The sequence below is a fragment of the Symsagittifera roscoffensis genome, chromosome 6, assembly GCF_963678635.1.
Source record: "Symsagittifera roscoffensis chromosome 6, txSymRosc1.1, whole genome shotgun sequence".
NCBI classification, from domain to species: Eukaryota; Metazoa; Xenacoelomorpha; order Acoela; family Convolutidae; genus Symsagittifera; species Symsagittifera roscoffensis.
Window position 1 is genome coordinate 42,638,919 of NC_087067.1, and position 17,096 is coordinate 42,656,014.

Sequence of the window (17,096 nt, forward strand, 5' to 3'; positions counted from 1 at the left end):
AAATCAAAAGCTGCAAACCAGATTTTCATTGAAGCTTAGATTGATCAGTTTGGTTTCTTAATTGCTTCTTTTTTGCAATTAATTCTATCATTTTTGATTGTTTATTTCCGTAGACCTCACTTTTATTCAAACAAGTTTTTTCTGAGTTTCAGTTTTAACATCCCAATGATATCGTCCAACAAAAACGTTTCAAATTTAGACAATTGTTGAGATTGTTGTAACAAAAAAAGCACAAAAAAGTCTTATGGCAATCAGGCCCCACCAAACATTTATGCTGCTGTATGGAGCAAATTATGCTGCTCCGTAGGAAAATTTCTGCTTTTTTCTACTATAAAAATTTTCATTAATCATTCATTTATTACAAAAAACGCATCTTTTCTGGCATATGGCCCAAATTTATCGAATTGTTGATTGAGCTTATGTTCTTTAAATATCCAGACTTTTTTGCGCTGAAATTAGTCTCTACCGATGAGGTTCCAATATTAAGATCCAATTTGAACATACGAAAGAAAAAAGATCAGAAAAAAAAAGCTTTTCCATAGTTTTTCGAAAAAAAAAATCAGTTTGAAGCAGAGCTTTTTTAGGAAACAAAATACTAAATGAGTAGAGCCGCAGACAGATTAACTTTTCGCGTTTCCGAGAAATAGAGTAGTTTTTGTTAGAAATTTAATCGGGTAGAGCTTATATGCGTAATGAATATAAGCCCCCCTAAATCCGCCCCTGATTCAATGTATCAAAAACAAATCTGATGAATTTCAATGTGTTCATCATGCAAATCTCCATCTCCATTACGTTATGATAATCAAATACTTGGATCAAGTTAACATCCTCCCCCCCCCCCCCCCCCGCCCCCTCATAGACCAAGTTAAGATCCTCCACCCCAGCGCTTTATTTAAATTAATTTAAATTAAGTTTGCTAAGGGCTGCATGTAAAATGCTCGATTCTGATTGGCTAAAAATTCCCAACTTAGAACCAAGTTAACATCCTCCCCCCTAAACGTGCTTAGGGGGGAGGATGTTAACTTGGTCCAAATACTTTTTAAAGTAAAAATCCATTGTGGGGTGGGACTATAAAAGAGCCGAGAATCGCATGATTATTTTTGCATGAATGACAAGTTGATTGGCAGTTTATGACTAGCGTTTTTGGTACATGAATGTTATTTCGTAGAATTTCTAGAGCCGCTAGACATATTTGAAAAAAAACACAAGGAATGACAGTTGCTGTATGCTGAATGCTGATTGATTGATCAAAGTAACTTGAACTTCAGATGCACCCCTATAAAGAAAGGAATGAACAGTTAACTATACACGATTTTTTTTACTTTGTACCAACTGGAGCCCCCCTATTGCAAGATCCGAGGAATGTTGAAGGCAAAAAGTTATATCAATTAAGGAACTATGTAAGATTCTTATGAACGTTGTTGAAATTTTTTCACAGAACACGTTGAAATCATTTCTCCATTGTTTCACGCAAAATTTCAGATAGATGCAGGATTTTCTCGAAGAATTTTTGGGGTTTCAAAAAATTTTCAAAAATGTATCAACTTTTTTTCAGGTCGACCCAAATGATTTTCCGAGCCCTTCCAACTCACTAAAAAGAAGCGCAGGCATTTTTTTGGAAAAAGAGGCCAATAAACGCGTTTTTAGACAGTTTTGACCAAAAAAACTTTTCGGCTCGTGCTTTTTCCTCAAAATAAGTCTAAATGGTATTGGCGTTGATGGAGCCTTTAGAAAAAATAGGGTCGGTCAGCCTAAAGTTGAGGTCTTAATTTAGTACCCTTTTGGTCGTCAGGACTTTTTGGGGACCTTTTCGGTCGTCAGGGGGTCGAATTCCTAAAAGTGAAGGTGTCCGCCCCACCAAATCGGCTACCGGATAGATGGATTGCCTGATGGAGTATGTACAGAAAAAAGGCTCTTTTCCACTGCCCTCACGTTTCGTTGTCATAATGAATTGGAAATATGCACTCGGAACAAACCATCAAATGTGAACAGATTTCTTTTTTATACCTTACATCGTTACATCACACGTTTAGATACATTACCACGTTAAACAACTAGAAAAAGAAAAATATTGGTAGGGAGGGGGGAGTGGAAATGAGCCAATTTTTTAAAATTGCGTTAGTTTGTTTTCTAGGACAATGCGCCAAAGCACCAACAAGCAAAAATATGGCGCATTTTTGGTTGTTTTAGTCAAATGATAACTTTACCGCATGTAGCAGTAGCAGCTACCAAAGTTTGTTTTGAATCGCAACCTGATAACATCTTGTTTTAGAAAAGAGAGCTTTGGTTCTCAAAACCAAATAAAAACAATTATCACTAACATTTAACCAATGAACATCCCACAAAATGTACAAAACTGACCGAACTTTGATTTTCATCTTTCGTTCGAAATTTTTGATATTGAATTCTGATTGGCTAACACATCTTTCGGGCCTTTGGATCTTTGGGACTGATCTTCGGATCTATCCATTTTGCTTTTTGCTACCCGGGTCAAGGTGCTCACTTTATGTTTCGACTTTCAAAGTCATGCCCAAGTCAGTGCTCGACCTAAGAAGTATAGTCAAGACAGGGGTTTCGGTCGAGCACAAACTCGAAACATACCTCAAGCACGGTCGAAACATAAATCAAGCACGGTCGAAACATACCTCAAACACGGTCGAGCACGATCAAAACATATCTCGAGCACGATCGAAACATACCTCGAGAACGGTCGAAACATGCCTCCAGCTCGGTCGAACATGGTCGAAAGATACCGATTGTCCTGCGGTAATTCGGAGCCAAACAGAAAAATTTCTTCCAAATACCAATATATGTTTTAAATATGTCCGACCCAAATTGCAAACCAGTATTCCAAAAATTGGATGAAAAATAGCTCAAATAGTCTATCTATACAAAGCAATTAAATTGCCAATAGCTCTAATCATTTAATTCTGATAAGAAAAAACATCACAAGATATGACCCAAAAAGCATAAACTATAACGTATAATTTCGGATAACTCATAACAACATACCCGGATTCAGTCGAGCGTGAACGAATCATATCTTGCTTGGATCGAGCACCGTCGAGCACATTTGTTTCGCTCGAACACGGTCGAGCACGTTTATATTGGTTGAGCACGGTCCAAACATACCAAATTTTGGTCGAGACGATCGAAACATACGAATTTTTGGCCGAGACGGTCAAAACATACCAATTTTTGGCCGAGACGGTCAAAACATACAGGTTGTTGGTCGAGACTGTTGAAACATGAAATGAGCACCTCAACCCGGGTATTTTTTTTGTTTCAGGTGTGGTTCTGTGGTGCTTTTTGCTATCTTTTGGCTATCTTTTTGCTATCTAGGGCGCCTTTTGCTGTCTTTTGGTATCTTATTGCTATCTATGGTGAGTTTTGCGATCTTTTGTCGTTTCAGTTGTGGTTCTATGCAGCGACAGCTGTCTAAGGCTATAGACTCTCACATGGACAAAATCAAAACACAACAGAGATCTTCCAGCCAGACCCTGACGCAATTCAGAAGTTTATTTCTTACAGCTTTCTCGAGTTTTTTGTAGGATACCAAAAAAAATCATCAATTGAAGCCCGAATGATTGGAATACACATACAACTAGAACCCCCGCTTTTTAAAAGTACTCAATTGACGCTCGCTGAACTGCTTGCTAAAATTGAAGCTTATACTTGAATAATTGAATACTTCGCCCTAACACAATGACTCCAAAAAACGCATACTTTCGTCAACTACTTAAGATTCAGAAGACAAAATATTTGACTGATATTTTTTTCAGATGAAGTCAGGCGCAAAACGGGGATGCTATACAGCAAAATGAAAGAGTTCTTCAAGATTTACAGGCTCTTTTTCCTTTTTCATCGGCCAACATTTATTCTCACAGAAAGGTTTGAAAAATTCAATGGCCCAGATCTGGCTACAGATTCACAAAGATGTTCACAACCTAACAATTCCTTCCTCCTTATAACTTTCACTGAATTTTTGTCAGTTATAACCTTGAGAAAATATGAGTCTAAGCAGAAAGCGGCCACAAAGCTGATAAAATGATTTTTCAATCTGACTCCAGTCGCTGAAATATTTTTTTTTAAATTAAAATTTCGATGTAATTGTCCTTCGCATACAAATTGCTGATGGTAGTTACATTTAAACAGTGAGCAAAAAACAATTACAAATAAAAACGTTTCTCAGAAAAGATTTGGATTAAAATCAACTCAAAAAATTAGTTTCAGCTAATCTCGTTCTGAAGAGAAAAAGATTGCAACCGATTTTAAAATGAATTTAATCTGTATATAAACTGCATATTTTGATTAAAAACAACCAAGGGGATGGAATTGAAAACTAAATCAATTCTGAAGATTAAAAATGCAAAAAAGTTATTTAGGAATTGATCAAATTTAATGCAACACTTTTTATCAAAGTAAATCGAATCAATCAAATTTTTATAGAGATGAAGTAGCAAAGACCAGTAAACATTTGATTGAACCGATTTACTTTGATAAAAAGTGTTGCATTAAATTTGATCAATTCCTAAATAAAATTTCCTTTTGCTGTTTATTCGAAATATGCAGTTTTTATACAGATTAAATTCATTTTTTTCTCGACACACGAATATAGAGAAAATTGGAGATAAAATTTAATTGTAATTTTAAAATGACATTTCGTGAGGATATTTGACTTATAGTTTCCTTGAAAATAAACTATGACAGTACAATTCTTTCGTACATTTTTTCAAAAATTATTCTAATTAAGTTGCGCTTAGAACCTTCATAAAAGAAAAGACAAGGAATGACTTAGCAAAATTCAAATAGTTTCACAGGTTGGCAGCAAAACTAGGTATAATCAACAGTTTAATTGGAGAGCGATAAAAGAGTAGCAAATCAACTTCTATATGTAATGAAAGTTAACCGCCTGTTGAGATCTGATCTCGTGATATGACATCGCGCGATATCGCGTGACATTGTGCGATATCCAATCATGTTCTTATTTTGAACCAAAAAAGGGGAAGTGACATCTCTTCAAAGTGAGAGGTCATTTCTCCGAGACTTAACACTCCACCTTTCAAAATAAGTACTACATCAAAGCCTACACTAGTCTGGAGGTTCAATTTTACTATGTCCCATACGATGTTTGCTGAGAGCAATATCACTTTTTTCTGTCCTAGCTCAAATGTCCTGATCAACTTGCCTGCTCTGCTTTCAAATGTCCTACTCTTGCTTATCTTTGAACCTAACTTCATGTCCTTACTCTGAAACTTCTTAACCTCGCAAAAAATTCTCGACTCCTTTTCACTTCGCTCATCTAATGACGTTGGATGGGCTCTGGACTCATTTTTCAGCTCAACCTCATTCATTATATTATCGTAATTTTTCATCAATTTCTCATTTTGCTCACTAAAATTCTCATCTGTCTCTGCAAAAATAAGTCTTATTCACTCTGAACTCTGAAGAATTGTTTTTCACTTTATCAACACTTAAGTTTTCGTGATTTCTAAATCCTATTATTTTCCAAAAAAAAAAGATTTCCTCGCTCACTAAGTGAATAAACGGTCCCATTTCCTTGCTCAATACATGACTTTTCTCCTAAAACTACTTTAGCTCCTCATCTGGTAAATTTTGAGACAGACACTAAATTTTTCCGAATTTTCTGGTACATAGAAACAATCACTATTTGATATTTCTTCGAATTTCCTTGAGACTCTTTCACAAAAAAGACTCTGGTCCAATTCAACAAATAAATTCCTCTCATTTATCAAACTGCAAGTTGCGCCTGAATCTATAACTAGGTCACCATCGAATCTCTTGGCTGAGTTGTAAAAGCTAAAATAAATTTCATTTGTTTCATTCAGCTCTCACGCTTTTTCTCTCAAAGTCCTTCTTACAATCCCTAGCTATGTGTCCTATTTCTAAGCACCTGAAACTTTTCACAGGAGGTCTGTCACTAGATGACTGATTAACCTCATTCGCTAACTTAGATCTACATTGAATTGCTACGTGTCTTGTCTTTTTGCACCTAAAACAAGTTTTTGTTCTAGAAATAAACAAATGTTCAGTCTCCTCCTTCTCAGTTCTATGATCACTTTCAAATTTTAACAAGTTTTTCTTAATTTCGTTCAAACTCTTATCATCTTTGCTAAACTTAACCAAAGTACAAAACGTAATGAAATTTTTTGATAGGCCTTTGAGAATGATTGACACAAACATCTTTTCACTTAAACTCTCGTCTACTTCATCTATATTGATATAATCGGCTACACTCTCATTAGTTTTCATTCTTATCGAAGTTAAATCTGAAATCAATTGCAGCAGTCTTGGTCTCTCGGCGCTTTTGAACCTTTTGCACAAAATTTCCCAAGCCTCACTTCCCTTGTTTTCTAGGGTCTTAAAAACAACAGATTTTTGTCTAAGCTTTGCAACAACTCATATCAAACATGCAATTCTTTTTCACCTAAAATTTTTCTCCTTTTCCGTAAAGATGCCTCTCTCTGTTCTACAGTAGCATTATTCCTAACACTGGGTGCAAAATCTTTCTCATCTACTTCTTTATTGATAATTTTATTCAGTTTAAGAGGGAAAATTCTAGCCCCAAATTGGTCTGCAAAGTACAAAAAATCTTCTTCTTTTCCTCAAAACAAGATTCTCTCTGACTTAGACAATTTTCACCTAAACCGCATTACTCTGAACAAATACCTTATGTTCCACGTACTTTTCAATGACAAAAGTCCAGTCTATAAAATATCAGCAAACAAATCGCAGCGCATAATATATGTAATCATATAACTCATTACCTAAGTCTGATCCAAAACCTAACGGTAAGCGTACTGAATACACATCAGCGATTTAGCAAAGCTAAGGTTACTTCACAGACTTCATACATGGTAATATAGTTTAGCAAAATAGAAACTTTAGAGTGTTTTCTTTTTTGGATATTCTATTCTTTAAATCAGGTTCGAGTTCAAATCTCGCAGCGACGGTTTACGATACTCACAAGCAACAACAAATATCTACAAATTTTAAAAACCACATCATTTGAGTTTATCAAAGTGAACAGTTTGTCAGTTTCTATTCATCACTGCTTCTTTTTCTCTCTTTCTCTCTCTCTCTATCTCCGTGTGATTGTCTCTTTCTCTTGTGTGCTTCTTTCAGCTTTCCTTGTGACTCCACAGACTTCACTGATCACTGAATTATCTCAATGCCCTGTATCAATGACTCTTTTTATTGCTCTGTTGTCTATCTGCCAGTTCACTATCTTCTTTGTGACTTTCTCCTCGGTTGTCTTTTTTGTGACTTTAACTGTGTCAACAATTTACAGCTTGCTCTCTCAAATTTTTTGTTAAATCAGTCAATCTTGACTTCTAACACGTATTGTAGCAGCTGGGCCCATAGCTTTTCACAGGTTGGCAGCAAAACTAGGCGTAATCAACAGTTTAATTAGAGAGCGATCAAAGAGTAGCAAATCAACTTCTATTTACGAGGAAAGTTAATCGCCTGTTGAGATCTGATCTCGTGATATGACTGATATGACATAGCGCGATATCGCGTGACATCGTGCGATATCCAATCAAGTTCTTACTTTGAGCCAAAAAGTGGAAAGTGACTTCTCTATAAAGTGAGAGGTCATTTCTCCGAAACTTAACAATTAGGGTTACTTAGTTTCAAATATTTGCAACTGACTCTAGTTCTCAGTAATCTGATGGAAATTTTTCTTGAGTACAAGAATTAGATCAAGTTTTGAAACAAAAGCATTACTTATGTTAAATCAATTGTCTTGAGATTTTGACGGGTTTTAATTTTTTTTGCAAAAATTCATCCAAATCCATTTCTAGGTAATAAACTTGATTTCATTTCTACCATAATATTTAGTTGATGTCTATTCTAAATCAATTTACGTATTTAAACTGGCTACCGTAATTCGATTTGAATACATTTTTTTATCCGTACAAAAATCTATTTTAATCTATTGTGATCATTACCACGCCAAACCTTGGTAGAGACCTGGATTCCTCCATAAACATTTTGACTGGAATTTGTGATTTTTTCACCGAACTCCACAGAATGTCGAAGTTTTTTCATATTAAAAATCTGATGGAATCGAATGACATGTGATTAAACACTGGGCGTTTAAATTAGATTTGGCTGGCGAGAAGTTACAATCTCCAACCCACAGACAATGTGGATGCAGAGACAACTGTTTAGCCTGTTTTGGATTCAACAGGCAATCGAATTCTAGCCATTGACGCGAGTTCAACAAAATGTGGCTTGATCTATAGATTAATCAATGAACTTCGCAGTTTTCTCCATTAATTGTTTTTTTTCCACTGGTCTCGACAGTTCGATGGATCCCCGCTGAAACTTATTTTTCTGATAACCTTCTGATTTTTTTGCTCAACAAAATTTTCGCCAAACAAAAATAGTAACTAAAGTCAATTTTCAAAATTAGAAACTTCAGTTTCTAGATAGGGGTAAATAGTCTATACGATAATTTTAACAATTGAAAAAATTTCCTATGGGATATAATTTTGCCTGAACCTTGTCTCGACACAATTTTACGGCTTTTTTAAGCGTCGATAAGTAAATCGCGATGTTTTTTTTTGTTTTTTATTTCAGGAAATCATAATATTTGTTCAGGCTCAAGTGTGGGTTTTCGCGGTTTGACGTTTGATTTTTGAGACCAAGCGTGATCGACTCCTAGTTTCAAAATGAAATTTAGTTTTCAAGTTTCCCAGCGAAATAAAAATTTAACTTATTGATCTAGCTTCCTCAAGTTGATTTATTTTTTATCAAAACAAAGCCAATAGTAAAATGTCCAAAAAATTCAAAGAGCTTTAAAGGCATCTAATTTTTTTCTGTGATTTTTGAAAATTAGGTAATTTTAAGCATAAATTAGGTTTTTTGTTCTGTGAATTGGAAAAATTAGGTATTTTTAGGTATAAGTTAGATCTTTTGTGTGAATTTGAAAATTTAAATATTTTTAGGCATAAGTTAGGTGTTTTGTTTTCTGTGAATTTTGAAAGTTAACATTACGAGGCCAAATTGTGCATTCTGTGCATTGATAACGGATTCCGCAACAAACCAAAATCAGATTCGTCGCGGAATCCGCAACATTGTTACTTTTCGTTGATCTTCTAAGCTGTTTTGGATTCCACAAACGAAAACTTAAAACATTGTACCGCTCAAAATCGCTCCAAAATTAGGCGAAAATGCGGATTCCTCAACTGTATTTGCGGAAACCAGAACATTCGGTGGAATCCATAGAGAAATAATAGGACATGTGTATTATTACATGGAGCTGTTGCGGAATCCGCAACTGTAAACGGAATCCGCAAATTGTAAATGTAATCCGCAAATTTTAAGTGGAATCCGCAAATTGTAAGTGGAATTCGCATTTTGTTTGCGGATTTCACTTAAATTTGCGGATTCAACTTACATTTTGCAGATTCCACTTACATTTTGTGGAATCCAGAACAACTAGCTATATTTGGTTGTTGCGGAATCCGCAACAAAACAAATGTGCCGAGAAAATTTTTTGTTACAGGTATCTGTACGCGGAATCTGCGAAACTTTTGTAACTGGAATCCACTTACATTTTGGAACTTGTTTAGGGATTTGTCTCTATAATCCAGGAACATACAGACAAAAAACTGTGAGCCTATCCAGTGCACAGTTTGGCCTCGCACTGAAACAGTTTTAGGCATAAGTCAGCTATTTTTTTTTCTGTGAATTTCGAAAGTTAAATATTTTTAGTCATAAGTTAGGTATTTTTTTTCTGTGAATTTCGAAAGCTAGGTATTTTCAGGCATAAGTTAGGTTTTTTTTTCTGTGAGTTTCGAAATTTAATTTCTTTAGGCATAAGTTAGTTTTTTTTCCTGCGATCTTCGAAAGTTAGGTATTTGTAGGCGTAAGTTAGTTTTTTTTTCTGGGAATTTCAAAAGTTGGGTATTTTTAGGTATAATTTTTTTCAGTTTACTTGCGTTAGTTGCCTCTTTCCCAGCTTTCTGTTGGCTTTGTTTACCCCGACGCTGGCTTTAAAAAACCTTGAAATTTTGAAGGCCAAAATAAATGACGAGGAGTTAATAACAGGCATGTCCAACAAATATTTCAAAACTCTGAGATGACAAAAACAATCTACAATTATAGTTTTTGTATTCCAACCGGGTTAAATTTTCAAGAAGAGTCTAATTTTCTGGGTGGGGTATAAGCTGAAAGATTCAGAAAATAGTTCAAAACATTACCTGAGATAAGTCAAGGAAAAAGAGCCTTGTGACTTCGTGTCTCAACCAGAGCGACGTGGCCCATTCTGATTCTATTTGGTCTGCTGCCTGTGACTATCAAGAACTGCATCGCAGGAGTGTTCGCGATTGGGGAGTCTCTGGAACGACAGTACCTCATTGACATCTCCCTGTACCACAGGTCCCCTCCCCCCTGTCTTTCCCATTAAAGTCCACCGCTTACAACAAGAAAAAATGATTCTTTTGTAGTTTCCCCCTTCAATTTTTTCTGAAATTCAAAATATGAACCTCTATTTAAAATGACTGTTCATGTAAAAAAAATAGCTTTCACGCGTGTCAGCGTGAACAAGTGAACAAATTTTCAATGTTTTTGACCTGCAAAACGCTACTGAGAACGATTTTAAAATAGCTTTTTTTTGCAATTTTACGAGGGGGGGGGGGGGGGGGACTGGAAAAGAGCCGAAAAAATATAGCCCACCAAAAAGAACAGCGAGTTGTGTAATTTAGAGGGTCTATAATAGACTAGGGGGCTAAAATGGGAACGATTCAAGGTTCCTCCTGATGGGCAAGCCAATGAACGACAGCATCAGGGCACTGGGCAAGTATTATTTACCACAGACAATCGATAAGTGACTTTTAAATTCTCGAGACTTTTGATAAAATTATGGCTGATGAAATGTCAAACAAATATATATTTTCGGATACCAAATTTGTGTCATGCATTTTTCGTTTCAATTCTTCGACTGAAGAATATCGCCAAGTAGATTAAAAAAGTCTGAATCAAAGTAGTCTTAAATGCAAAAAAATCGCGTTTTGAAACGTTTTTTTTTCCCCAAAAACAAATGAGCCAAAAATGTCTAAAAATTCATTAAGCCACATCTTAAATGCAAAAAAGGATCGCGTTTTGAAAAAAAGTTTTCCCAAAAAATGAGCCAAACATAAATCCGCTACAATGATTAGGTGAGGAATATCACGAGGAGTATGCCCCCAGCCACGCCATGATCATGATGGCCTATCTCTACCCCGTGATGCACCTCCTGTTCGTCATCCTGCTCGCAGTGGTCACTCTCTTCACCAATGAGTTCTACCACGTGTTTGTCAGGTGCTACGGCCGACTGTATGCCCATTGTATCAAGACCGACTTCCAAAAGGCATTCTGCAAGAAGAAGTATCTGGCCAGCATCGAGCCGGAAATTAAGGTGAGATGAAACTCAGTTCTAGCGAATGGAGCTCTTAGTTTTTTGATTTTTAAGTATACCATTGCGATTGGTCCACTTTCATTTCATTGGTTAAGGCATATGTTGATTGCAATGTCCACATTGAAGTCGCACAATTTAGTGTTTCGAATGATTGAAAACTACGTGTGAACTCCAGTTAGAATTTTAATGCAAAAAAATTCCGCAAATTTTTTGTTCATTTGTTCACGTGCATGGTCAAAAGCTGAGTTCGTATTTTCCACCTGTCTCATCGTTTTAGAATTACTGTTTATTTTACATTATATTCTGTTTCTGCTGCTTTAATTATCAATATGGATCGAAAGTGTCATTTAAAAAAGGAGGAAAAAACAAGATCACAGCAATTCTGGAAAGTCTATTTCGGAATTTGCAAAGCTTTGAACCGTGATGTCAGAATTATGAACCAATTCACCCAAAAACAGCCGAAAAAATCGCAGGCAAACAAGGCAGCAAAACACGCAACTAAGCAAGCTAAATTTTGTTACCAAGAGGGGTTTACGTAACCTGACGATTAGTTTGAAAAAGCAGGTTTCAAACGCAGGTGTCCGACAATATAACTTCATACAGTTTTACTCAGTATCTTTTAATAATGAGCAGTTGAACTCCTGAGTATTTTGGCGCCGCACATTTTAATGTTTTTTTTGGAGTTGATTTTTTTGCTAACTTTTTAAATTGTTACTGAGTGGTAAATTGGTCAATCAATAAATCGGTAAGCCGAAAACGTATACATAAATATGCAACCAAATTGCAAAATTATTGAATCATTCATTTATTTTCTAAGACCATTTATCCACGAAAGGAAAGGACAAACATAAATGTAATTTTTTGGTTTTTTCTGGGCTGGGTAGTGTCGCCTCACGCTCAAGCAACGCGCACAGATCATGGTGGGCCTCGAACATCCTACCTTTCGATTGCGAGGCGGAGATGTAACCACACCCCCACCGCATTGAAACAATTACACGAATTCAAGACATGAATTTAAGAGTTGTACAAAACTACGTATGTTCGTTTAGGTGACAACTGACGCATGGGAGCGCAAGATGGCTTTCTCGAGTACCCCAGGAGCGGGCAGTAGTCGTGGACACAGTCAGAAGGGAGGGGGCACGACTACTGGGGAGTCGGAGTCGGATCAGTACGACAGTGGAACCGAGTCCAGAACAATAGTCGGATCAGGATCTGTTATGGGTGGACTCGAACCATGAAACACCGCAATAGGCCATTTGACTAATTTCCTCTCCTCTTTATTCCCCTCCCGATATTTTTGTAATGCATTCCGACATCCGTTTATATTATCATGCAAAACTGATGTGATCTCAAACTTTGGGTATTTTTATGAAAACTCACATCTTACATCAACTGATTATTTCATGATTTCATTAAGGTAAGAGGAAGGAAAAGAGGAGCTCATAGGTCAACACCACGCCATTATAAATTGATTTCGTTTTAATGTAAAATATGCTTCCCAATAAAATTGCAGTTATCGGAGTTATCGGAAATGGGGGGTTTCGGAGAATACAAATCGCAAATGAGAAGCGAATTTCTCAAAACTGAAAAATGAACAGCTTGCAATTATTTGGTAAAATGGAAGTATGTTGTTATGTGTTCTTATTTTCAATTCAAGGATATCATTTTTATGAAATCTAACTCAAAAGTTTATCTGGTTTTCGGAATTTCCGTAAAAAAGGTGACCTTTTCAAAGGTTAAAATAAGAAGTAACATTATAGGCTAATATTTATTTTAAATTTTATGCACGTTTAGTAAATTATATATTAAAAATGATACGTCCAGTGATTACTCAAGATATACATAAATTAAAATTTTAAGTTATTAGGGATTTAAAATACTTAACTAAAATACTTAAACACTCATTGTAAAATACTATTAAAATAATTTTTCCAAAGTGGCGCCAGAAAGAGCGGATGAATTCTGTTTGAGCCAGCGTTCAATAATAGGCACTAAATCATCGCAGTTTTGAAGCAGCCCACTTTTGCCCAGATCGAGCAGTTCTCTCATTTTTGGCACCCCTGCCCGGCCCCTTTTGGCAACGCAGAAATAGGCCAGTCGCATTTCTCCCATTTTCACAAAGCAGTCCACTCGCAAATCGATATCTTCGATTTTCTCGATCAGCCTCTTCACTTCCTCCTCCTTAAAAAAATATGCTGCTTAATTTGAAATTTGCGAACAAGCGGGCTGAGCACCAATGTATTAATCGTACCTGATGTTTAAAGACCTTGAAAGCCTTGTTCAAATCGAGAGACAAATTTCTCAATTCATCTAGATGATCAAATAAAATTGCATCGAACAATTTTTCATGGTTTATTACAGGAAAGAGCTACTCAAACTTTCACGAGGGGAAAATAATTTCCAAAAAATGTCGAAAAAGCGGTCTACTCGTGGCTCAAAATTTTGAAAAACTTTGCTGATTCGCTTGTATCAATCGACGTTCCAGAAAAAGAAAAAATTGTAAAATAAATCAAATATCACCAAGTTACTTTAAATAAATATCTATTTACCGGAGGCTTAAATTCTTTTAGTAAATTGAAAGATTTGTGGCTTCTGCGATTCGCAGAGGATCTATGAAAGACCGTTCAGAGCCTGTCATAAAACATTCCGTTTCTATCATTTCCCAAATTCCAGAATGCGTTATTTTGTTGAGCAAAGCTATTTGACACCATGACAGATCCATTTTTGTTACAACTTTCGAAGGAAGCGACGGAATATTTATAATCGGTGTGGTTTTCTCTCAAACAAATTCGATTTTGTTACTTGCCGTTTTTGACGGAAGTTTTTATATCATCCGAAAGATATTTGACCTGAGCTCAAAGTTTGGGAGGTTGAAAATTCTTTCATTATTGGCAGCGATTTTAACATTTAAAAAATTCGATTAAAAATAGATTTAAATAGAGATTTAAAACGTTTCTACCTCTGATTCGTCAGCTTCTGTCGTGGTTGCCTTGTCCAAATAATGCTTCACACACTGCGTCAAAAAAGTGTCGGAGAACTTGCTCAGAAAAGGGTCTGCCTTCTCGTTTAGACTGGACGCCAGGTAAATCATAGATCGGAACCGGGATGCTAGGAAGAGTTCTTTCGCTACTACATCGCCAATGTCGTCCTGATTCAACCGGAACACCTGAAAAATTAAACTTAATGAGTAATTACAACTACAAGCTCGGTTTTATAGCAGACTACAGAAGAGTTCTCGTTGGCTTCCGAATTCCACGGACACAATGTTTTAATTTCAATTAATTACATGTTAACATTTGTCGCACAAACCCACTTACAAAATCTATGGAATCCAAACCCCTACCAAAGAACGCGAACTTGGCGTCATAATGTACCCGGTCCAAAATTGAGGTTTTATTTCCTGATCAATGCGACCAAACTTCGGTATTTAAACACTATGGAAACCAAAATTGAGTATGTCCATTTTGAGAATAGAAAAATGTTGAAAGCATTGAAAACGCACTTACAGAAAAATCAAAACGGATGGCAGCGAATAAAATGACACCGAATACAGGCAAAACTCATTTTATGTTTACAAGCGGAGAATTAAATTAAACCATCATTTTCTCGAAAAAGCGGAAATGCCAAACACGTAGGTGTAGGTGTAACCATTAAAAAAATATATCGACCTAATTAAGAAAAAAATTATCTTATTGTACAAAACAAGAACACTTTTTGATGAAAAAATTGTACAAAGTTGTTCATGATTAATGTACAAAGCGGAGAATTAAATTAAACCATCGTTTTCTCGAAAAAGCGGAAATGCCAAACACGTAGGTGTAGGTGTAACCATTAAAAAAATATATCGACCTAATTAAGAAAAAAAATATCTTAATGTACAAAACAAGAACACTTTTTGATGAAAAAGTTGTTACTACAAAATTTTAAGCAATATACTCAACCAATTTATCAGTGTACTATTTTGATTTATGGCACTGCAAGTAGAACCATATTAAATGTCTTACAACGTCAGCTGATTTTTTTCTCCAAAAATTTTAACGCGGAAATAATTTAGTTCTAAAAATCCGAAGTAAAATTTTAAGATCTGAATATTGCAGTGAGGTACTTCAAAACTTTATTCAAAATTTTGAAGAAATTAATACTTTAGGAGAAGAAACACGACTCGAATGTCATAAAACAAAGCAACAATTGAATATAAAAACGAAAAACAATTTCCTGTACGTACGCATACGTACGCGTTCAGACTAAGTTTGACACGAAAATTCTATCAAAATTTATCGAAGTAAATGAACTAGATTTGAGTAAATTTTTGCACAGTTTTAAAAAACACCATATAGTTGGTTCAGAATTTTTCACAGATAAAATTTTAAAGACATATTGATTTGATCGGTCGCTAAAAGAAATAATTGGTTAAACTTGAACAATTTATGATGAATCATGCTGCATGATATGTCTTCATTACTTGGTATTTTTGTCTGCTTTTTTTGAAAAAAAAGGTTTTGTTTTGAGCATTATATTTGCTAATCTTTTTTTTGGATTCTTGGAAATGATCAGTAATTCATATAACTTCAAAGTATCAAAAGAAGAAAGTTTCCACAATTCAAATAAAATTGACAAACATGTGCTTTTCATGTATTGGCAAGTTCGTTTGCGGCACTTTAAACAGGCTGGATAGCCTCCAGTGTCTTCTCGAGCTGGTGCTCTTCAACAAATAAACTATAAAGTTTTATACAATTTTGTAGCGCGCATAGCTTGAAAACTAATTTATTATTATATAAGAAATAATTTTTTCAAATTGTATTAGTAGAGCTTAAGCCAGAGCAGGAAATAGTCAAATCTTGATGCAATTTTCAAAAAAATTAACCAAAAATTTGAGCTCAAGGTAATTTTTTCCTCTTGACACATTTCGGCGTGAATTTGTTAACTTGAAATTTCTGACAAACTTTTGAACGGCCTGAAAACGTTTGATGCCCTGAGCTGAAATCTAAAAAGTTTTTTCACCAGCGAACATTTTTTGTGAAATTTTCATTTCCTGATTTTTCATCAAAAAATGACCCGAGATCAAATTTACCTCCCATCCATATGGGGATATTCGGAAAACAACATGATTAATAGTTCGCTGTGCAAGTAGCACATATCGCGACAGCAGTTGCCAAAAACTACTGTCATAATTGTTTGATACAACAACAATCGGACCGCAAGCTTAAATAATTTACTGAAGCAATTTTAAAAAATCTTCATTTATGTCAATTGAATCAAAGGAACTGTAGCAGATAAATTCAAAGGTACTGAATCTCCGACAAAAATAGTATTGTCGGTATTACCCCGTCAAACTCAAGCCAGTGCCGAATGAGTTCAATTCACAAAAACATATCAAAAACTGCATCAGTTTTGAATCATCGATTGAGCAAAGCCAATTTTTAGCAATATCAGTGATTATATTTAGAATACAAACAAAGCATTCCACCGCAACTCCTACCTATAAATGTTTGCCCAAACTCATTTACTTGCTACTTCACTGACTTCGGCTGTCTCCATTTTTATTCAGAACACAACAAAAGCAAAATTCAAGACAGAGTTTTTAGCAAAAATTAGCAATTGAATCTGGAATAAGGTTACTAACTCACCAACTGATTATTGGTACAAGACATGAGGAAATAGGAGATGA

At 35.4% G+C, this 17,096-nt stretch overlaps 2 protein-coding genes across 2 annotated transcripts in view; both read right to left on the bottom strand.

Moving 5' to 3' along the window:
• Nucleotides 1-17,096, bottom strand: part of LOC134848390 (thimet oligopeptidase-like) — a 197,417-nt gene that overhangs the window by 47,881 nt on the left and 132,440 nt on the right. The window lies entirely within an intron of this gene.
• The window catches only part of LOC134848758 (zinc finger FYVE domain-containing protein 26-like), a 46,184-nt gene continuing 42,340 nt past the window's right edge, over nt 13,253-17,096 (bottom strand). Inside the window, exons 29-30 of the mRNA XM_063866270.1 lie at nt 14,388-14,594; nt 13,253-13,609 (exon numbers count right to left, since the gene is read on the bottom strand). Coding sequence (XP_063722340.1) covers nt 13,346-13,609; nt 14,388-14,594 — 471 coding nt within the window. The 3' untranslated portion in view covers nt 13,253-13,345. The remainder of the gene's footprint in view (nt 13,610-14,387; nt 14,595-17,096) is intronic.